Source organism: Dreissena polymorpha, chromosome 1, assembly GCF_020536995.1.
Source record: "Dreissena polymorpha isolate Duluth1 chromosome 1, UMN_Dpol_1.0, whole genome shotgun sequence".
Classification (NCBI taxonomy): domain Eukaryota; kingdom Metazoa; phylum Mollusca; class Bivalvia; order Myida; family Dreissenidae; genus Dreissena; species Dreissena polymorpha.
This window is the reverse complement of record NC_068355.1, coordinates 107,492,320-107,517,022: the sequence shown is the minus strand read 5'-3', so window position 1 is coordinate 107,517,022 and position 24,703 is coordinate 107,492,320. Positions and strand designations below refer to the sequence as shown.

At 36.1% G+C, this 24,703-nt stretch overlaps 1 protein-coding gene and 1 long non-coding RNA gene across 2 annotated transcripts in view; one reads left to right on the top strand and one right to left on the bottom strand.

The window, feature by feature from the left end:
• LOC127843258 (ion channel TACAN-like) overlaps positions 1-24,703 on the top strand; it is a 39,902-nt gene that overhangs the window by 13,189 nt on the left and 2,010 nt on the right. Inside the window, exons 2-10 of the mRNA XM_052373129.1 lie at positions 5,892-6,007; positions 13,149-13,265; positions 15,774-15,833; positions 16,636-16,749; positions 19,357-19,446; positions 19,654-19,719; positions 20,267-20,328; positions 20,645-20,737; positions 20,858-20,922. Coding sequence (XP_052229089.1) covers positions 5,892-6,007; positions 13,149-13,265; positions 15,774-15,833; positions 16,636-16,749; positions 19,357-19,446; positions 19,654-19,719; positions 20,267-20,328; positions 20,645-20,737; positions 20,858-20,922 — 783 coding nt within the window. The remainder of the gene's footprint in view (positions 1-5,891; positions 6,008-13,148; positions 13,266-15,773; positions 15,834-16,635; positions 16,750-19,356; positions 19,447-19,653; positions 19,720-20,266; positions 20,329-20,644; positions 20,738-20,857; positions 20,923-24,703) is intronic.
• Positions 4,122-4,948, bottom strand: LOC127843433 (uncharacterized). Its single transcript, XR_008032210.1, has 2 exons — positions 4,682-4,948; positions 4,122-4,379 (listed from the first exon to the last, which is right to left on the bottom strand). It is a non-coding gene; the product is annotated as an uncharacterized LOC127843433 (long non-coding RNA).

The window sequence follows — 24,703 nt, the reverse complement described above, 5'->3', positions numbered from 1 at the left end:
ATTCATGTTAAAATTATCATAAGTATTCACGTACAGTCGACAAAAACATGTTCGTGTTTAATCTTATATCCAGAGTAAATGCACGATTTATTTTTAATTATGTATTTACCTATGGCAATTAACTTACACACCTTTACCATAGTAGATAAACCAAATATACAGACTATCTAGCTAGAGATTTTTAAGGTGTGAAAATTGCGGCCGTGTATTATAATGCGTGTCAATTCATATATATGTCTTTCCTGCCAACACATGATGGGCTTCAAAAAACGGACTTTTTTCTTTAAAAAAAATACGGGCTCTTTAGCTGGCGACATGAAAGGTGTGAAGAGGGGGTCGTGTATTAAAATGCGTGTCAAATCGTAACTTACCTGCCAATGTCTGTAGGGATTCAATATACGAACCCTTTTATAAAATACCCCATACATTTTTGATCAAACTTTAATCACATCTCTACGTCTGTAAAGAAGTGTTGATCAGTGCATTTTGGAATACATAAATATATAAAAGACTTGTGTTTAATTTGGACAATTTATTATTTAATTGTAAAGGCGTGTTGCTAATATTTGTTAAAGACTGAAAATGCCGTCGTGTAAACGGAGGTTGGCGCAAATGGAGAAGGAAAATGTGAAAGTTGCAAAAACAAATATAAGCTTATTAAAATTCATTAAGAAGATCGACGGAACTGAAAGGTAATTATACATACATGTATAGTATGAAATGTTACTGTGCAACTGTAAAGACTCAGTATATAACGCAAACTAAAACACATACTATAACGAAGCTTAATTTATTTCTCATTTACGTTATCTTATTTGGAAAGCATAATCATCTAATATAAATGAAACCATGCAGTACTAGTTGAAGAGCATTAGACTTAAAAAAATATATTAGTATTTGCCGAAACTTAATTGTTAAATTTTCAGGAATACAGATTGCTTGATTTTTTGTGTTGCAATTAATAAATACGTGAAATATGTGTATTAGAAAATGAACAAACATACAAACCAATTCTAATAAACAGTATCGCAAAATGCATAAATACTCAATATTCGTATTCGCATTTTTTTTTGCGAAATTATGAACTTACAATTACTTTTTTGCTTTAAATTAACAGAACGGACACGGCTATGGATGGGGCGCGCGAGCATGTGACCATGCCGGAGTCTAGCGACAACGCTAAGAAGAGCGAAACAGATGCTAGCAAGTATGATAATAACAGCCATACGACTCGCTTTCGCGAAAAATGGAAGATAGGCCGTCCGTGGCTTTGTTGTGAAACCGCCATTTGTGCCGATGGACACAAGTTTGAGAGTATGTTTTGTGCCTTGTGTGACAAGTGGTCTGTCGGAAATAACCATGTTGTGTGGACGAAAGTAGGATGCACATCAATACCTCTCGACGTCATTACGCGTCACGAAGAATCGACTCAGCACCAGTCTTTCGTTTCTGCTGAGCTCAATAAATCTTCTCAGATCAACGCGATCAGCAGGGAACTGGACACGAAGGAGGCGAAGGCTCTGATCGACGCCCAGAAAGTGTTGTACTTTCTTGTTCAACACAATCTGCCGCATACTACGCTGTTTAAGCCACTGGTGGACCTGTGCGTGGAGCTGGGTGCTACGAACCTTTCGTACTTGAAAGCTAAAAATGCGCAATATACAAGCACGAGGATTGTTTACGAGTTCATGCAGTGCCAGGCAGACACCGTTGAAGAAGACGTTCGCCAGCGGGTACAAAACAGCGAGGTGTATGGATTGATGATGGACGAATATACTGACGTCAGCAGTAGGAAACATCTTGCTTTGGTAATGAAATATGTGGACAAAGGCGCCAGTTAGTTGGCCTTCCTGCAAGATGTTCAGCTTCCGAATGGCACTGCTGACGTCATCTATTCGTCCATCAGGGACTACCTGAAGACGGCCGACATTGATCTAGCAAAGATGACGTCGTTTGCCAGCGTCAGCCATCCGTTATGGTTGGGATAAAAAACGGAGTTGTGGCGCAGTTGAACAGAGACAATCTACATGTAATCCCCGTGCACTGCATGAACAACAGACTACAACTGGCAGTGTCAAAAGCATTTGGAAGTGTTAGGGCAATTGATTCAGTGGACGAACTGTTAACTGCCCTTTGAAAATATTACCACTACAGTACAATCAAGGCAGGAAGATTGGATCTTATGCGAGAACTTGGTGACCTTGACACAAAACAGAATTTAAAAGTTAAAAAGGCGGTGCACACCAGGTGGCTGAGCCATGAGAATGCCCTCCAATCAATCAGGAAGCTGTATGAAGCTATATGCATGGACCTGGAAAATGCCGTCACATCTGGCAGGGACAAGGCGCTGGGTGATAATGCCGGGGCTTCTGCGGGAGTGTTGTTGAAATTAATGAAACAGTACGACAAGCTGTTCTACATTCACCTTCTGTGTGACATTTGCTCTGTGTTTTCCCGTTTAACACTTGTGTTTGAACGGAATGACGTTGATCTCTCGACAGTCCAACCGCAAATAGAATCCACGGTTCTGAATTTAGAAAGAATGAAAACCAGAGCGGGACCATTCTTGTCCAAGGTGCCTTCACTTGCGGAAAAGCTAGGTATTGTTGTCGAGGACACAAACGAAAAGATCCATAAAGCTAAGGAAAGCTTCATTGACGCACTCCTGGAGCAACTGCAAGAACGACTCGACCACTCAGAATTGATAACGGCGATGGCTGCCTTAGACCTGACCCATATGCCACAGGGCCAGATCCCCATGCACGGGGAAGAGGAAATACTCAAGCTGGCTGGGCACTTCCAGCTACCAGACGAAGAACTGCTGGCAGAGTGGGCAGATTTAAAGTTTAAGTTCGTGGCTGAGAAGAAATCCCCCAAAGTCATCCTGAATGAACTTGTGGCGAAAAAGGAATCAATTTGAAATCTGTTTCCACACATGACCAAGCTTCTGTCAACTCATGAAAAATTGATTCTATCAACAGCGGCTGTTGAAAGAGTGTTCTCACAAGAACAATTAATCGTGACAGAGCACAGGAACCGTCTGGAAGTTCAGACCACTAACCGTCTGCTCATAATTAAACAGAATACCAGCTCCCACACTGACGTTGACATGCGAAAAGTGGTTACAGCTTTCCTGAAAAAGAACAGGAGAATCATGTGAAGCCACCAAACAAGATACATACTTAACAGGGAATCGTTAAATATAAATATATAAATTTAAAAGTATTATTTAACTATGTTTAATAAAAAAGCATATGTTGACCATTTTATTTAAAAATGATATATATTATTTTAGAGCAATTAATATGTATGGCTCTATATATATTTATTTTGTATTGATGAAATACACATTCAAGTTTCAATGAGTATTATGCAAAACCTTTTTCTTCTTATATGTGGAACAAAGCATCAAAGTATGTTAATAAAATTGTTTTGGTATACCTTTATTGCACAAAATATAAAAATCCTAATAAAATATATCCTGTGTTACCTTCATTATGTTGTCTTCATTGTTTCACACATGATTATGTGTAAGAAATGCACTAAAGTAAGATATGCATCTCTTCAACTTAATGATAAATGTTGTAATCACATTATAATAAAGTAAAAATAACCTAAACAAGTAAACCCATAGCCGTTATCATTGATAAGTTATTATCTATAACATTACTTTCATAGCTTAAAAGGCACCACGCCTATGTCTGCCCTTTTTTGCATAAACCGCGCGTTAAAATGCCCTTTTTGAATTTCTGCAACATGCCCCTTTGCCCTCCTGGGAAAAACACTAATAAGAGAATTTCAGTATTAATTTGAAGTGAATCAGTGTAGAAATGAAGAAATTATAGTAAAAGGCAATTTTGGGTGGGTGTGGTCTATGTGGGCGGAGCGCCCCAGGGTTGGTAATTGGGCCGTGCATAGTTGAGATTGACCATATTGTCATTAGAAAGGTTCAGTATCAATTTGAAGTAAATCGGTGCAGAAATGAAGAAGTTAATGTAAATTAACATAAACAAGAGCGCCGCATGATGGAGCAATATACGCCCGATTCGTGTGCCATTGGAGATGATACACTGATGATTGATGTATTTGTTTTGGAAATAAGCAAAAAAAACAACAACAACTTATATAACTGATATATTCATATATATGCATTGATATCAATAAGTGTACACTTAGTCTCATTTGTTCTCTAAAACACAATATTTAAATCATAATTGTTTAGACCCCCATACCACTTTGACGCAGGATAAAAAGTTGTTTAAAAGTTTCGGATGAATACAATTTGAATTAGAGTCCAGACAAAGTGGCGCCGTTGAAAATGCACTAATTGACCCTATGACCTAGTTCTTGACCCGACATGACCCATATTCGAACTTGACCTAGATATCAACTAGATGCAACTACTGACCAAGTTTGGTAAAGATCGGATGAATACAATTTGAATAAGAGTCCGGACAAAGTGGCGCTGTTGAAAATGGACTAATTGACCCTATGACCTAGTTTTTTACCTGGCATGACCCATATTCGAACTTGGCCTAGATATCAACTAGATGCAACTACTGACCAAGTTTGGTGAAGATAAGATTTATACAATTTGAATTAGAGTCCGGACAAAGTAAAATGCACTAATTGACCCTTTGACCTAGTTTTTGACCCAGCATGACCCATATTCGGACTTGACCTAGATATCAACTAGATGCAACTACTGACCAAGTTTGGTGAAGATCGGATGAATACAATTTGAATTAGAGTCCGGACAAAGTGGCGCCGTTGAAAATGCACTTATTGACCCTATGACCTAGTTTTTGACCCGGCATGACCCATATTCGAACTTGGCCTATATATCAACTAGATGCAACTGCTGACCAAGTTTGGTGAAGATCGGATGAATACAATTTGAAATAGAGTCCGGACAAAGTGGCCCCTTTGAAAATGCACTTATTGACCCTATGACCTAGTTTTTGACCCGGCATGACCCATATTCGAACTTGGCCTAGATATCAACTAGATGCAACTGCTGACCAAGTTTGGTGAAGATCGGATGAATACAATTTGAATTAGAGTCCGGACAAAGTGATGCCTTCCGCCCGCCGCCCGCCCGCCCGCCAAGGGGTTTCACATAATACGTCCCGTATTTTATACGGGCGTATAAAAATGAGTGAAAATCTCAGACCCGGCCCGCCCCAACCCCCATAACTTTTGACCCAGGGGTCAGATCAAAATTCCAAATAGTGCAGGGTCGCACATATGCTCATATCTACCGTGTGTGTAAGTTTCAAGGTTGTAGTACTTATAGTGTAGGAGGAGATAGTGGCCAGGATGGACAGACAGACGGACGGCGGAGATAACCACAATATCCCCACGCTTTTCAAAAAGCGTGGGGATAATTACTTGATAGCAACAATAACTTATCTACTATACAAGCAGTTCAGTTAAGAAAAAAATGCCAGAATCTCTGACAAAAACAAGACAAGTTGAATATGCTGTCCGTCAACATGTTTAATATTTTAGCGTTCCCATTATTGTGGATAAAAATGGCTTTAAACAGACTGACATAATTATCGGTCAATATTTCAAGAACTCTTCTCAAATGTAACTTTTGTACATAACTTTAAAAATTCCAGTTGTTGTTATGATTGTGTTATACATGTACAATATATATACAAAAATCACAGCAATCGTCGTCTTTACAGGTTCTTATTTCATGGTAAAAAAATGTGTTTCAATAATATAACAAAAAAGCTCTAGTACAATGCTTTTTGGTCAGAACAAACAGGAATACTTGTTTATAATGTTCACATGTTCTTACAATCATGTCCAGAATGAAAAAAACATTTTTTATTAACCTGTATTTTAATCATACATGTGGCTGTGTGCATTCTGTGTTGTAGCTTGATCATGAACAGTACAAGAAGAAGCTGGATGAAGTTAAATCTTTGCAGAAGAAATGTTTAGAAGGCATAGCACATCAGCGATATAATATGAAGAAAATCACAGATGCTCTTCAGTAAGTTACCTATATGAAATTTTAGCTCACCTGATTGCTCAGGTGAGCTTTTCTGACCGTTCTTTGTCCGTCGTATGTCCGTCCGTCCGTCAGTCTGTCCGTCAGTAAACATTTGCTCGTAAACACTCTAGAGGCCACATTTCTTGTCCCATCTTCATGAAACTTGGTCAAAAGCTTTGCCCCAATAAAACCTCGGCCGAGTTCGAAACTGGGTTGTGCCTGGTCAAAAACTAGGTCACTAGGTAAAAAAAAGAAGAAAAACCTTGTAAACACTGTAGAAGTCACATGTCATGCCCAATCTTCATGTTACTATGTCAAAATGTTTGCCTTAATGATATGTTGGTCGAGTTCAAAAGTGGTTCCAGTCCGTTGAAAAACATGGCCGCAAGTGGGCGGGGCAGTTTTCCTTATTTGGCTATAGAGAAACCTTGTAAACACTCTAGAAGTCACAATGTTTGGCCAATCATCATGAAAGTTGGTCAAAACATTGGTTTTATTGATATCTCAGACACGTTCGAAAATGGTCCAGAACGGTGAAAAAACATGGCCTCCAGACGGCGGGGCATTTTTCTCTATATGTATATAGTGAAAACATGTGAACACTCTAGAAGTCACATTTTTGGCCCAATTTTCATGAAATTTGGTCAGAACATTTGTTTCCTTAATATGAGAGTTGAGTTTGAAAATGGTTCCGGTCAGTTGAATAACATGGCTGCCAGGGGGGAGTGGGGCAGTTTTCCTTATTCTTGTAAACACTCTAGAGGTCACAATTTTGTTTCAGATTTTATGAATCTTGGTCATAATATTTATTTTTGTAAGCAAAGTTTGATGTTTGGTAAGGGGGGGTCAACTCAAAATATAGGTCACCAGGTCAAATCTTACAAAAACAAAAACACTCCATATGCCAGAGTTTTGGTTCAATAATGATGAAACTTGACCAGGATGTTTGTCCGGACAATATCTAGGTCAAGTTTGATGTTTGGTAAAGATTGAATGAACCGACTACTCTCGGGTGAGCAAACTTGGGCCATCTTTGCCCTCTTGTTAAATGATGCGAACAACATGTGAAAAGTATCATTATTTGTGTGCAGATGCATGACACTGGCCATCATTTGTAAGTACTCTAACAATTTTCACGGAATCTGATTTGCTTTTCATCCATCTACATTTGCTGTGAATAATTATAAACAAATTCTGTTTTTTCATCAAAGATCAAAGATGTGGTCACTGTTTATAAAATGCATGTAGCACACAGCCATGGATTATAATGTATAACATTAAAAATAACACAAGATTCCCATTGCCCTATTTGTTTGTCATTTGTAGGTCTGTTAATAAAGTCAACTGTTCATCCTTGATCTCTCTGTCTTTCTTTGCAAAGGGAAATTTGTTGAAAAGTACACATTGAATGGTCATGAAACCTGTCTTTTGTTTGTTGAATTATGTTATGTTGATATTTTTGCCATTTTAAAAAGTATTAAAAAGAAATCAGGTTTGTCACAGTGCTCCAGGTGCTCCAGCTAAATGGAAGGGCGCCTCGCCTTGCCCTTCTGAGACCTCGCCCTGCCCTTTTATTTAAAAAAAATATTATTTTTTAATTATAATTTATTAATCTCTCATTAATTACAATTTCAATAAATGTTCTCACTGTAGACATTTTATTTTCATGGTTTAATAATAATGGGAATAATATATTCAAACAATTGTTAATTGTTAAAAATTAATATGCATGAGGGAGCATGCCATATATGCCAGTGCGCTTGAAAGTGCCCTTTTGACAAAATACTTTGTGTCTAAAGTGTTCTTTTGACAAAATAGCCTCCCCTCCCCTGCCTGTTCAAATCCTAGCTGGAGCACTGTGGTCAGTTTACCAACTCATACTTTTCTTCGGTCAGCTCCAGTACCTGTCCTGAGTCTACATTCTTATGCCATTAATATTGAGATGGCCTTGTCCCCAAGCCCCTAGCTACTGGGAGTTCACAGGTTTGATCTAGTCCAAATAATAAGACATAATCTGCCAATGTATATCAACTTCATATTTATATGAGTAGGCATTGAACCCCAGTGTAGGAGCGTTCTTTAGATCTCCCCCAAAGACACCGAGTACTGGTTCTAGGCCCAGAAAATGAACTCAAGAGCGTTTCAAATAAGCCAGAGGCTTTCGATGCAATCAAGCTTAAGTACAATGTAAATAGGTTTAAACTAATTATCCTCCTACTGATATGAGAACATGTAAACATCACTAGAAAATGAACAATTAACAGTGGATATTTTTTAGTTCAAAATCAAGGCTATTCGGCCCCATTCCCAATTGAAAAAAGTATATGCTTTCTTAAATGGGACCTAAAGATTCCCAATGGAAGACTGAAGTGGTTTTTAGCTTGACTTTTATATATGAAATATATATAGTGGAGCTATCCTACTCACCCTGTCGTCAGCGTTAGCGTTCCCGTATGCGTGCAAATGTTAAAGTGTGCGTATCATCCCCCAATAATATTTTCAATGTCTCTTGACATTTTGCTGTCATATTTTGCATACTTCTTTACCAACATGACCCCAATCTATAAACAAGAGCAGACAACTGTATCAAGCATTTTGTAAGAATTATGGCCCTTTTTCCATTTACAATATGCATATTACTTTAGTTACATTGCCATAACTTCTTTATTTATGATCAGATTTTATTAATTCTTTGACAAAACAACACTTTCCTGAATACCACAATGGATTCCACAAAAAAACAATACCCCACGCCCCAATCCAGAATCCCCCCCCCACCCAATTTTTTTTTTGAAAGATCATCTAATTAATGACCACACCACACATTATACCCCCCCCTCCCCCCCCCCCACCCAAAAAAAAAATATTTTTCTTTTCTTTTTTTATTTATTTACTTTATTTTTGAAGGACCGTCCAATCTTCCCACCCAAGCTATTGCTATCAAACTTAAAATAAAATCTATTTAGTTTGTTTTATGTCTTTACAAATGTTCAATAGATTGTGGAAAATATACCTGAACTATTACCTTGACCTTATTACATAATTTGAACAATTACCCCATGATGGCTTACGTTATACTGTCAAGCACTCGAATAGTTGAGCGCGCTGTCCTCTGACAGCTCTTGTTTGTTGTTGTTTTTTACATGTCAACATTGAGTTCATCTCCCATCCAGTTAAAAGTTACACCTAAGTAGATAAAATATTGAAAACACATTTATTCTCAATTTTGAAGCATTTGTTAGCAAACCAATATCAACACTGATTTTCCAATTTAGGTCAAAATGCTGTGATTTTTCCCAATCCAAAGGGACCCATGTTTTTTTTTTAGTTTTGTGTGATCGCCTCCGTCGTGAGTTGTGCTGCATCAACATTTGCCTTGTTAACACTCTCGAGGCCACATTTTTTGTCCGATCTTCATAAAATCTGGTCAGAAGATTTGTCCCAATGATGTCTTGGGATACAGTATCCACTTTTTTCTTAAAGTATCAAAGCCATTGCTTTCATACTTGCAACATTAACTAACTATCGTAAGGGGACTGTGCAGGCAAAGTTATGTAACTCTGACTGGCATTTTGACGGAATTATGGGTCCTTTATACTTGAAAATTTGGTTAAGTTTTGTGTTTTGGTCCACTTTACCCCTAAAGTATCATAGATATTGCTTTCATACTTGGAACACTCGCAAACTATCATAAAGGGACAGTAAAGGACAAGTTGCATAACTCTGGTTGTCATTTTTACTAAATTATGGCCCTTTTTTGACTTAGTAACTTTGAATATATGGTTACATTTTGTGTTTATATTCCCTTTACTTCTTAAGTATCAAGGCTATTGCCAGAGCTCCAGATAAGGGCCCTACAGACGTAAATACGCCTTTTTCATGAAGATTTACGCATTTATTTTTATAAACTGGACGTACAATTACGACATTAATATCCATTTTACGCATTTACGAAAAAAATCTGGCCGTACCGATACGTCTGCGTCAGCGCGACATGATTTGTTGGTCTCTAACCTAACGGCGCTTTTCGTTAATTGAAATTACCGAAAAGTCGTAGACTGGGTTCATATATTATTGTCTATTCTGTCGCGTTATTTCCTGTTACTTGTAAATCTGTCAAAAACGATATGTCTGTGCGCAATTGAATGCCGGCTTAACCGAAAGTGGCTCAAAACAACACTGTGTTGTCATATAATGACTACATACGGTGTCTTCTAACCATCCTGACATTAAATCTGTAAACCCAGAAAAAGACATTGTCGCCCTGATATTAAACGATTTGATTGCATCGGTGGCGTAAAACGTTAGAAAACACGATGGGAAACAGATGAGACATTGAAAAAGGTGTTCATTTACTAAGCTTACTAGTTGGCTTGTGTTTTCTTGTCAAGAAAAATGAAGAAATAGTATTAGTCATGAGTTTTAATGTGTAGTTGTATTAGCATCATAATTCAGAATGGAAAACCTAATACAGTAACTGTTTAAGAAGCTACATATATTTATTATAATCGCTGCAAATGTTTCTGTAAAGTCAATTATACACCCTTCAATATCCAAGAACACGGGTAGTACAGTACTACCTGTATTTTTGGATATGGTAGTACAGGTACAGGTTGATTTTAAGCGTTACTCCTTTTCTTTCTGTCAGTGGCAGTACCGTAATTAATTTCACAAATCCTTATCTGGAGCTCTGTATTGCTTTTAAACTTTAAATACTTTCATGCTATCATGAGGGTACTGTACATGTACCTGGCAAGTTGAATTTTACCTTGACCTTTGAGTGACCTTTACTATCAAGGTCAAATCATAAAATTTTGCTAAAATTGCCATAACTTCTTTATTTATGATTAGATTCGATTGATACTTTGACAAAACAACTCTTACCTGACATATCACAATTGACTCCGTCCAAACCATTCAAACCCCCCCCCCCCCCGCCCCCCCCCCCCCCCCGAATCCTACCTCCCCCTCCCCCAAATCCCCCCTCAATCCCCCCCATAATTTTTTTTTTTAATTAAAGATCATCTAATTAATGACCACCAGTTGAACTGTCCGTCAGTATGTCAGTCACTCTGTCTGTCAGTCCGAAAAAACTTTAACATTGGCCATAACTTTTTCACTTTTTAAGATAGCAACTTGATATTTGGCATGCATGTGTATCTCATGGAGCTGCCCATTTTGAGTGTTGAAAGGTCAAGGTCATCCTTCAAGGTCAAATGTCAAATTTATGGTGTCTGTCCGTCGGAAAACTTTAACATTGGCCATAACTTTTTCAATATTGAAGATAGCAACTTGATATTTGGCATGCATGTGTATCTCATGAAGCTGCACATTTTGAGCGGTGGAAGTTCAAGGTCAAGGTCATCCTTCAAGGTCAAAAAAAATAAATCAAAGCGGCGTTCTCATGAAGCTGCACATTTTGAGTGGTGGAAGTTCAAGGTCTTCAAGGTCAAGGTCATCCTTCAAGGTCAAAGGTCAAAAAAGAAATAAAAAATTTCAAAGCGGCATTATCATGAAGCTGCACATTTTGAGTGGTGGAAGTTCAAGGTAAAGGTCATTCTTCAAGGTCAAGGTCATCCTTCAAGGTCAAAGGTAAAAAAAAAAATCAAAGCGGCGTTATCATGAAGCTGCACATTTTGAGTGGTGTAGGTTCAAGGTCAAGGTCATCCTTCAAGGTCAAAGGTCAAACAAATTTTTTTTAAATCAAAGCCGCGTTATCATGAAGCTTCACATTATGATTGGTGGAAGTTCAAGGTCAAGGTCATCCTTCAAGGTAAAAAAAAATAATTTAAAAATTCAAAGCGGCGTTCTCATGAAGCTGCACATTTTGAGTTGTGGAAGTTCAAGGTCAAGGTCATCCTTCAAGGTCAAGATCATCCTTCAAGGTCAAAGGTCATAAAAAATATTTTAAAAATCAAAGCGGCGTTCTCATGAAGCTGCACATTTTGAGTGGTGGAAGTTCAAGTTCATCGTCATTCTTCAAGGTCAAGGTCATCCTTCAAGGTCAAAGGTCAAAAAAATGATAATTTCAAAGCGGCTTTATCGTGAAGCTGCACATTTTGAGTGGTGGAAGTTCAAGGTCATCCTTCAAGGTCAAGGTCTGCGTCCCTATTAGAGTTTTGTGTATGTATGCATAAAATCCAAACACAGGATTATTTACTGTACTAAGTATATATCTACAGTCGAAAATAATCCACTGCCGGATTATCTGCGCCTGTACGCAGAAATGTCCACGTCCCTATTACAGATTTGCATATGTACGCATAAAATCCACCAGAAGATTATTTGCTGTACTGAGTATCTATCTACAGTCGCAAATAATCCACCGCCGGAATATCTGCGCCTGTACGCAGAAATTTCCACGTCCCTATTACAGATTTGCGTATGTACACATAAAATCCACCACAGGATTATTTGCTGTACTGAGTATATATCTACAGTCACAGATAATCCACCTAAGGAATTTCTGCGCCCTTTATCTACAGCCTGCGCAGAAAATCCGGAAGTGGAATACGTATACACCTGACCTATTCCATTGATGAACACACTCTTTATTACTAAGATAAGCAAAAAGTCAAACATTGGAAATTTTTCGCCCTACGCAAAAACGTCAATTTTGGATCAATAAATACCTCTTTAATTATATCTTCGATGAGTTCGAAAATTGCTCCAGTCTGGTGAAAAACATGGCAGCCAGGGGGCGGGGAAGTTATCCTTTTATGGCTAAAGTAAAACCTCGTTTGCACCCCAAAAAGTTACATTTAAAATTCACTTTTCATGAAGCTGGTCAAAACATTTGATCTAATAATATCTTGGACTGCAAAGAACAGGTAGTATCTCAGGTGAGCGACTTTGGACCTTTAAAGCCTTCTTGTTTAATGTATCATTTAAAATAAGTTAATATTTTCTTAAGTTACACATAGAAATGATGACTGTTTAACTTAGCCTTTTATATAAAATGAACATGTAAATTAACTGTAACTTAAGTAAATATTTTCTTAAGTCAAACATATTTATATATAGAAATGGTGACTGCTACACCTAGCTTCCAGTGAGTACACAGTCATGTACTTTTGCAATTTTCCTTCTTGTAGGTTCCTTATAGTTGTTATTTCCATTATTAATGATGTGTTTGTTGCAGGTCTGTGAGAAATCCTTCTACTCATGAACAAGGGGCCATCAGCAGCCTTCAAGGGAAGATACTGAAAAGGAAAACTGCCTTTAGAGATTTTGAAGACCATCTTCCACATACAAATGGGTGACTTTAAATTTGATTAATTACAATTTAAAAGTGTAAGGAATCAGCTCTAAAAATATGTGTTTTTAATCAGAAGCAAAAATATAATGATTAATCAATCAGTCCTGACAAAGTATTTGTTGTTATAATATTCAGTATAAATATTTCATGCATGTACTTATTCACTTCTAATATGTGTTTATTCTTTCAACATGCCTGTTACAGAAAACATAGCATATTAGTGGAACATTGCTGCATTTGTGGGGTTAATTTTGCTGGTGTGCAGCGTCTTGGAAAATAATTGTCTGCTCAATTATTCAGCAGTTTGATTCGAAACTTAGTAATTATGTCAATTATGTTTATAGGCATTATATATTGTTTTTCCAAATGAGCTCGTGACCAAACCTGTTTACCAGGATGTCTGCAAAATCAATGTACATCATCGTCTGTAACGTTCCGACTGTGCTTGATTTAATCCATATACATGCATGACTGAAAGAGTATTTTATTGACTACGGGTAAATCTAGTTATGTCCTGATTTTCTGGTTCATTAATTACTTATTTAAGACCATAACAGTAACAATTTAGCGTGATTGCTTTGAAATTAATGTAGAGGAGATATCAATTCTTAATCATTTGCAATATAATTTTGTAAAAATCCATGACGAACTTTTAAATAAAATTAAAAGATGTCAATGTTCCCTGTGCTACAAAGTGTTTATATATAATAAATACACCCACTCTTCTCATGCAGATAAGTTAACTTTGTACATGGCAGCTTTCATGTGTATTTATGGGGACAAAGGGTCAGCACTGTTTAATTGAAGCTTCAACTGTTTGCAGTCGCGTAAACATAACAATTCTGAAGTGTGTTATGGATAACAAATTAAATTATGCTCATTTGATCATTCATCAAAACAATTACAGTTGTGTGTAATGAATTTAATTATAGTTCGTTCAAACATTTTATGTGCCGAAATAAATGTTTTGAAAATATTATGAATCAAATGCCATCATCAGTCTCCTAAGAAACTGGCCATGATTATATCGTGGAGGAATACAACACACTGTAGGTGTAGCCAGATAATTGCCTCAAACCATTCTAAAATTTAAGTGCCTTGGGGCAATCTTTCAGAAAATAAAAATAAATTAATCAGAAGACTAATTTTGTATTGAGTTATTCAAGTTTATGTTAAACTAAATATACCAATATTATAAGTTACAGTACATTGTATGAATAGCAAGTACTCTAATACTATTAGTTGAGTAATATCATTTGATTTAGAATGTACAAAAATAATGTAAACAGTCAAACAAATTACCATTAATGATTATCATTTGGGCAGTAATTACTTAAAAACGTGAATTTGGAATATAAGGTGCATACAAATTTTGTCTGTTTTTGTCATGCACTACATTTACTGAAAGCTTTTGGAACTTATATGATAGTAGTTTAAATACATCAATAACACTCAAGTATGTATGTTTATATGAGGTTATGTTTTTCCACAAACTGCAATTAATGGGCTAAAATCCCCTTCTAAACAGGCTATTGTGTTACTTTTTGCCCTTTTTGCATAAACAGCGTTAAAATGCCCTTTTTCAATTTACTGTGCCATGGCTCTATGTCCTCTTTGGAAAACCACTATATAATACCTTAATGAACTAGATACTTTGCTGGGGATAGAATTCTAGGCATGTGAAGTGAAAGTCAAAGTCACTGTTTCTAAACAAAGAAAAATTATTTCTGCTAAGTAACTTCAGTTTGGATAGACGTATTGAATTCAAGTTGGTTGTGTACGTAATTTAAATAGAGACCCAGCATGTTTTGTGTTTGGGGCAGGTCAAGGCCAAATTTACAAGTATTTAATCATTTTACACTCAATTACTTTTGTTTTAAATATGTTGTTACATGGAAATTATGTAAGTAGGTATCTTACCTGCAGACCTATCTAGGCATTGCATTTTGGCCAGTCAGTTAAAGGTCAAGGTCACTGTTACCAAATTAGTAAAACTGTTTCCATTCATTTACTTGTGTTTGGATGGTGGTATTCCACTGAAATTGTGTGCATGGGTTTCCTGCATGTTAGCCTAGCTTGGCATTGCATATTTAACTGGCTTATATTTTTACGACTTAAAGATGTGTTCATCTATATAAGTAATTTGTCAAACATTCCACCCTTTTGAATTTCTTGTTACTTTTGCAGTAACAGGTGTAACCTAAAAGACATAATTTGTAAACTCAATACTAAACTAAATTTTTACAATTCTATAAGACTCTGCTCTAGAACACATTATAAGTGAGGACACTTTCCACCGAGACTTGATTTTCATTTAGAAGAGATTCATTTAAATGGAAAATTCCTTAAACGCGGAAAGTATTCTCCATGCGGATTAGCATTTGCGGACTGCCCAGGCTTATCCTAGACAATACTTTATGTACATGCATTAAATCTTGGTTACCCAGAGCTCATATGTTTCCTAAGCTGTATTTGCTTGCATTTAAACAACCATTGTATGTTTTCAAGGCTGTATTTGAGTATCATCCTGGGCCAGGTGAATATCTCCCTCCTCAACAAGGAAGACAAGTATGTACAAGTGTTGCAATATTAAATATCATATGTCTCCATGGACTGTGTTTCTTATTAGTTTCAAATTGATTTTTCAAGTGAGCTGTTAATATAATTACATGTCATCATACATATATTGATTAATGGCATAATCAATCACAATTCATTGTTTGAAGATAATAACTGTGTTCATTAATTTTGTGTGTTTCAGTTTAATCTTTTTATGCCCCCAGTAGGGTGGCATATAGCAGTTGAACTGTCCTTCAGTCAGTCTGTCCGGTCGTCCGAAAAAAACTTTATTATTGGCCAATACTTTTTCAATATTCAAGATAGCAACTTGATATTTGGCATGCATGTGCATCTCATGAAGCTGCACATTTTGAGTGGTGGAAGTTCAAGGTCAAGGTCATTCTTCAAGGTCAAACAAAAAATGTAAAACAAAAACAAAAAATCAAAGCGGCGTTCTCATGAAGCTGCACATTTTGAGCGGTGGAAGTTCAGGGTCAAGGTAAAAAAAAAAAAAATTCAAAGCGGCGCAATAGGGGGCATTGTGTTTCTGACGAACACATCTCTTGTTTTCAACTGTTTAAGCATTATTAATTTCATGTTGGTTGAATGCTTTGACAGTTGAGAAAAATAGACTTTCTCAGTTTCAACCATTTCTTAAGCTGCTCAATTCAAGTACTCTGTTAAGTAGCAATTACTGATTGGGGTGTTTCTTAATGGTGCCAAAGAGTGTTTTGCTCTGATTCAAGTATACCCATGCTTCTTCCCATCGATGCATATGAGAGGCATGATGGTAGTGGTGCTGCTGTTTCAGATACCTCTACAAGCAGGACTATGAGCGGTTCAAACTCACTCTCAGTTACATCATACTGGCTTTCTCCCTTGTCTTGGTCCTTACCAACTACATCGCCAGCCTCAGCAGTCTACGGTAACAACCTGCATGTTCCTTGTTTAGCTCACTTGGGCACACAGTGCTCAAGTTAAGCTCTTGTGATCACTTTTTGTCCTACTTGGTACATATGTCATGTGTTTTGGTATGACATCAACTGTATGCTTTTGTGATCGCTTTTTGTCTGTTGTGCATCGTGCGCCGTCAACATTTGCCTTGTTAACTCTCTAAAGGCCACATTTATTGTCCAATCTTCATGAAAATTGGTCAGAAGATTGGTCTCAATGATATCTTGGACGAGGTTCAAAAAGGTAACCTTTGGTTGAAAAACATGACTGCCAAGGGGCGGGGCATTTTTCCTAATATGGCTATATGTGGCTATAGTGAAATCTTGTTAACACTCAAGAGGCCACATTTTTTGTCAAATCTTCATGAAACTTGGTCAGAAGATTCATCCCAATAATATATTGGACGAAATGAAAAATGATGCCCTTTAGTTGAAAAACATGGCCGCCAGGGGGCAGGGCATTTTTCCTTATATGGCTAAAGTGAAACCTTGTTAACACTCTAGAGGCCACATTTATTTTCCGATCTTCATGAAACTTGGTAACGAGATTTGTCCCAATGATATCTTGGATGAGTTTGAAAATGGTAACCTTAGTATAAGAACCTACGTTCTAATGTTTCGCGCCACGACATCACGCGCATTTACACGTTTTACGTCATATTATAGACGTCATGAGGTCATTGATAAAACATTATTTGTGGACAACATCACAATCGAGAATTGTAAATAGTTCACTAAATGTGGAACATATCATCATGGAGACATGCGTCATTCTTCCTATTTATTTCTCATAAAAGCGACGTAGACGTTTACGTTTTCGTGTACGTCATATGCATGAGAAATAAATCGGTAGAAAGACGCATGTCTCCATGATGATATGGTCCGTTTCGCGCCACGACGTCACGTGCATTTACGCGTTTTACGTCAGATTATAGACTTCATAACGGTCATTGATAAAACAATATTTGTACAACTTTTGTGGACAACATCACAATCGGTATTATTATTTTATATATTCATTTATTATAATTTATAAGATCTTATTAATTGTTATGTATTTATTGACGTGTGCATGTTTTAAGTAAATGTAATTTAAATGAGTTGTTAGAATAATAATTATTATTATTTACATTGCTTAATATTACATTGCAAAATTTGAATTTCTTTGTGTTTAGAGAATCGTCTACGTATACGTCGTATGTATGAGAAATTGAATCGGTAGAAAGACGCATGTCTCCATGATGATATGTTCCACATGAAGTGAACTATTTACGTTTAGCTTGAAAAACATGGCTGCCAAGGGGTGGGGCATTTTTCCTTATATGGCTATATATGGCTATCGTAAAATCTTGTTAACACTCTAGAGGCCACAGTTAAAATCTGATCTTCATGAAACTAAGTCAGAAGATTCATCGCAATAATATCTTGGAAGACTTAAAGAATGATGACGGTTGGTTGAAAAACATGGCTGCCAGGGGGCGGGCATTTTTTCTTATATGGCTATTGTAAAACCTTGTTAACACTCTAGAGGCCACATTTATTTTCCGATCTTCATGAAACTTGGTCAGAAGATTTGTCCCAATAATATCTTGTTATCTCAGGTGAGCGACTTTGGGCCTTTCAGGCCCCCTTGTTTAAACTCTACAGGCAACATTTATCTTGAATAAATTTTGTCATTACATTTACTCAACAATATGTAGGCCATTTTTTAGTATGGATCATCTGTTTCCAAAAACTAGGTCAAAAGCTCAATCCTTAGAAAAGCCTTACAGGTACTAATGAAAGCCACATTAATGATTTAATCTTGATAACACATCTTGATGAAAAGTGATCAGAATGTTTATCTTGACAAATGTTGAGCCAAGTTTGAATCTGGATCATGTGTTGAAAAATGAGTTCATCAGCAGCACCAGGTCAATGAGTGCATCAGCAGCACGAGGTCAATCTGTAGAAAAAACATTTGACCAAACAAGCAGCACATTTATGACTTAATCTTCATGAAACTTAGATTAATTTTTCATGAAATAATAGCCCTCTTGTTTGTTAAAAATTTCATGCTGTGTTCATTGATCTGTCGAAAAAGATCGAATTAATTATCATATTGTCTAAATATGTATATAGGTGTCATATTCTGTGGGGAAAAAAATTCAATGCATCCCCATTTTGCAATGATATCCCATAAGTAAAGTACAAACTTAAATCAGAACACAGTTATAAATACATATAATTAATTTCAATTAGCATATCTGGTTTTATTCCCCCGGATCGAATGATTGGGGGTATATTGTTTTTGGCCTGTCTTTCTTTCTGTCTGTCATTGCGTCATTCTGTCATTCTGTCACCAAAACTTTAACCTTACATTAAAGTTTTGCAATAACTTTTGAAATATTGAACATAGCAACTTGATATTTGGCATGCATGTGTATCTCATGGAGCTGCACATTTTGAGTGGTGAAAGGTCAAGGTCATCCTTCAAGGTCAAAGGTTAAAAAAAAAAGGCGGCGCATAAGGGGGCATTGTGTTTCTGACAAACACATCTCTTGTTATATAAAGTATGTGATCTTATCATGTTCTTAAAGGTTTGCTGATTCGGTGCTCCACTTTCTGCTAGTCTGGTACTACTGTACGCTCACCATCCGAGAACAGATTCTAATTGTCAACGGATCAAGGTAGTTTTAGAACAGGTGATGAACAACCATGATATTTCATGCATTATTTGTTTATAACTTACTTGTTTGTGTAAGCTCATTATATTAATCCTAATGGTCCTGTAATGTCACTATTGATTTTTTGCTGTTAATCTATCCAAGCACCCTGACTATGTGCTCAGTTCTGAAGTCTATAGAAACTATTGGCATCTGTTTACTCTCTTACAGAATTAAAGGATGGTGGCTGCTCCATCATTTTGTTTCTACAGCGTGTTCAGCAATCACTTTGATTTGGTTAGTTTTTATATTTCGTAATTTGTACACTAAAAAAAACTGTCTTGAGAGAATGTTTATTTAATGTTTAAGCATCTCCAAATAAATACACAAAATAAGGCTAACATAAATGAATAACACAGCAGATCATATGTATGTAAAGGATTTGGTACAACAAAATCGACGAAAATCGAGTTAATGAAATATTTTTTTGGGGGGTAAAGAAATTTGTTCATGCTCACAATTGGGAAATCCAACTTTCTGATGACATTTGTTCATACAATACACATCTAATACCATGCATGAAACATATCGTTATTGGAGTTAAATTGATTGGTTCCAATGCCCATAAATTAAACAACATTTAAAGAATGACCGTATTATAAGATAGTTAATATATATAATTCACATTCCTTTCCCATCTTCATGTATTGGTTTATGTTTGAGAACATAAAATGTTTACATTAGAATCACATCTGCCTTTATTAAGGTCTCTGCTTACATTGCTATTCCAGTGTAACTTTCACGCATGTTATATAAAATAAGTGTTGTTATGTAACTGTTGCAGGCCTGATGGCTACTCATACAGAGAGTTTCGAACACAGTATGGATGGTTTATACTCTATGTTGGTAAGAATAATTTCATACACTTCAGCAACTGAAACATGTTGGCCTTTAATATGGCATGAGCTTTTTTTTCATGTTAGTCATTTAACCCTTTCAGTGCGGGAACCGAGTTTTAAAGGCCTTTGCAAACAGTTTGGATCCAGATGAGACGCCACAGAACGTGGCGTCTCATCAGGATCCAAACTGTTTGATATTCTGATAGTATTCTTTGAAAAAAAATAGAAGAAAATGCTAATTTTAGAAATTCTGCAGACGACATTTTAGCAGACGACAAATTTCCCAGCATGCAAAGGGTTAAATGGTACTGATCATATTTCAGCGTTTGTGCAGGTGTTGCAGTACTACTATCAGAAGGGCTGCCTGTACAGGCTGAAGTGTCTAGGGCAACGTCATGATATGGACATAACCGTTGGTAAATCTCTTCTATAATCTTGTCACAATGTATTTCCTGAATGCAAATTGGGTATGCAAATTTTTAATTCGTATTAGATGTGGTTATAGCTTAATACACTGTGAATGTGTTTTATTTCAGAGGGCTTCATGTCCTGGATGTTCAAAGGGCTGGCTTTTCTCTTGCCATTCTTGTTTATTGCCTACGTAAGTAGTTGTATGTTTATTTTTTAGCTCACCTGAGCACAATGTGTCATGGTGAGCTTTTGTGATCGCCCATTTGTTCGTTGTGCGGCATCAACATTTGCCTTGTTAACATACTAGAGGCCACATTTATTTTCTGATCTTCATGAAAATTGTTCAGAAGATTTGTGCCAATGAAATCTTGGAAGAGTTCCAAATTGGTTCCAGTTGGTGGAAAAACATGGCCACCAGGGGGCGGGGCATTTTTCCTTATATGGCTATATTACGACCTTGTTAACACTCTAGAGGCCACATTTATTTTCTGATCATCATGAAACTTGGTTTGAAGATTTGTCCCCATGATATCTTGGACGAGATTAAATGGTTCTGGTTGCTTGAAAAACATGGCCTCCATTGGGCTTGGCATTTTTCTTAATATTGCTATATAGGCTTTAGTAAAACCTTGTAAACACTCTTGAGGCCACATTTATTGTCTGATCTTCATGAAAAGTGGTCACAAGATTTGTCCCAATGATATCTTAGACGAGTTCGAAAATGGTTCCAGTTGGTTGAAAAACATGGCTGCCTAGGGGGCGGGGCATTTTTTCTTATATGGGTTTAGTAAAACCTTGTTATCACTCTAGAGGCCACATATATTGTCTGATCATTATGAAACTTGGTCAGAACATTTATCCCAATGATATCTTGTACAAGTTTGAAAATGGTTCCAGTTGTTGAAAAAAGGGGACAGGAATTTTTTCTAATATGGCTATAGTAAAAAAACACTTTTAAAGTCACATTTATTGTCCAATCTTCATGAAACTTGGACAGAAGATTTTCCAAATGATATCTTTAAAAGATATAATGTAAAATTTTAAATAAAAACATTATTGCTGTTTTTACCTTTCTGAAGATTATGATGATTATGAAGCTTGGTTGGTGATTAACAGCAACAAACATGTTTAATGTTATCTGAATATTCTTAGTTAAATATTCTCCAAGTTTAGTGTAGTAATATTTATTGTGCAGAAAATTTCTTAAGGGAGCAAAAAAACATTTCATACTGGTCATGTACGTAATTCCGGCCACTTTTGGGACTATTTAAGAAAAATCTTTAGTGTTAGGCAACCGGTTGAAACTAAACTTCACATATATAATCCTGGGTTCAAAACTCACCTAGCATAAAAATTTAAATAGAATTAGATCGGTGAATGTTACTTAATGAACAGAAAATGATGACATGTAAACTATCCATTTTCGTAGGTTAAATGTACCTAAAAAATCGGCCACTTTTCAGTTTGATCTGCAGATAAAATTACAAAGCAATATCTTTTGACAAATGTCCTCAATTTCAGAGTATTAATCAATGTTTATACTATTAAAAATTTTTGACTTGAAATTTAAAATAAATGCGAAATTATTATACCAGTTACTCCCCCTACCTATTTTAATAAATATAAACAATGGGAGACTGCTAATTCATTAAAAAATATTTGTTTTTAATGTGATTAATAAAAATTTTCAAACATAGCTAAAAAAGTAAGCACATTTTGTTTGAAAAGTTAACTTCAGTGTTGATTATTAGTAAACGCTTATATATAGTATTAAAACATGTAATCTAGTAATATTCTTATAAAGGGAGGTAATTCATATATTTAAAATTTATATTTAGGTTCTGATTTTTATGTTTTGAATATAAGTTTTTGTACAATTAATTGGTAAAACTTTAATTTAAGTTTATTAGATAAAATAAAAATAATTTTATCAAATATATTTGTTTCTTATATGAATATAATTGTTGCAATTATCAATGACATCACTTTCCCCATGAGCCAAATATATCCTGCTATATTTGTGACATGTTAACACAAAAGTTTACAGTGATATGGTTCTTACATTTGCAAAATATTGAGAGTGTGGATGGTTTTCATATTGATTTTTCTAAATAAAAACAAAATATGTGCATTAAGATCCTGAAAATGACTTTACACAGGTGGCCGATTTTTTACGTACAGGCCGGAATTACGTACATGACCAGTAGCTTGAATTGTTTGAATTCCAATCATGAATGCACTCTTCATTACTCCAACTGACCCTTATAAGCTGCCTGCAGAACAGAGCAAATCAATACACATCTCTGAGTGAACCTTGTTGTTCTATTTTTAGATCAGCAACTTGATCCCTTGTTGTGCTATTTCTTTGATGTCTTGCACCATAGAAAAGAGAAGATATATTTTTTGAGGCACACAGTTTATTGATGAGGTCTTTATTCGTTTATGTGATTATCAAAGATTTGTGTTTTAAAACGGATCTATTGATTTTTAATTGGAAATAATATTGCAGGGTGAGTCTGATAATAGTTCATGTCTGTTTAAAAACTAGGCTCTCAGGGGGGGTGGCAGTATTTTTAACCAGGTTTTCCGAAGGAAAAAACTGATCATTAGACCAGCCCGGGCGGAACAAGCTTGTCCGGGCCATAACTTGTCGTTCATTATGAGATTTAAAAATCATTTGGCACATTTGTTCACCATCATTAGACGGTGTGTCTTGCGTAAAAATTACGTCGATATCTCCAAGGTCAAGGTCACACTTTGAGTTCAAAGGTCAAAAATGGCCATAAATGAGCTTGTCAGGGCCATAACTTCATGTATGTCATTCATTGTGAGATTTTAAAATCATTTGACACATTTGTTCACCATCATTGGACGGTGTGTCGCACGAAAGAATTACGTCGATATCTCCAAGGTCAAGGTCGCCACGACTAAAAATAAATTTATTATGGAACAAGGGGGTAACTTTGAGCAATCAGTTCAGTTGAGTTGTCTCCCTTTATCAGACTTATTTTTCAAATTGAAAACCTGGTTTTGTGACAATTTTGTCCCTTGTTTGTATTAGGTTGATAGTAAAACATTTCCACCAGGGGTCAGGGCATTATATCTATAGTAAAAACTTGTTAACACTAAGTCACATTTATTGTCCAATCTTCATGAAACTTGGTCAGAACATTTGTTTTTATAATATCTTGGACGAGTTAAAAAAGGGTTCCGGTCTGTTGAAAAACATGGCTGCCTGGGGGCCATTTCTTGTTCATTCTCATGAAACTTGGTAAGAACATTTGTTCTAATGATATCTTGAGCTGCAAAGAACTGGTCAGTTCCTTTGTATCTGTATGGTGAGCGACCTTGGGCCTTTCAGGCCCTCTTGTTTATTTTTTTATCTCTACAAAAATACAAAAATTAGAAAAACAGGTAATATTTTGAGCTTTTGATTTATTATTTTGATTATCATTCTATTTCCAGCCAAGTGCATCATCAACTTTTAGCTTGTAAGCACTCTAGAGGACACATTTATGACTCAATCTTGACAAAATTTGGTCATCTTTATAATATCCAGGCTGATTTCATATTAAAACATGTGTCAAAATACAATGTCACCTGGTCTAATCATATAAAAACCTTGTCACCACTCTAGATGTCATATGTATGACTCAGTCTTGATGAGACTTGGTCAGCCACTCTAGATGCCATATGTATGACTCAGTCTTGATGAGACTTGGTCAGAGTGTTTATGTTTAAAACCAGGTCACAAGATACTCTTTGACCTTGAACTAATGTGCAATTTAAGGCAATAATGGCCATTGTTTCAAGTATGGTAAATAAAGGTTAAGTAAATTATATGCCTTTCCGTGATGTGTTTTTATCTGTTCAACATTTGAATCGTCTTAAAACCCAAATTTGATTTCTGTAACATTCGCAATAATTGATACTTTATTTGGAATAAAAGCCAAACATGCTGTTAGGCTGGG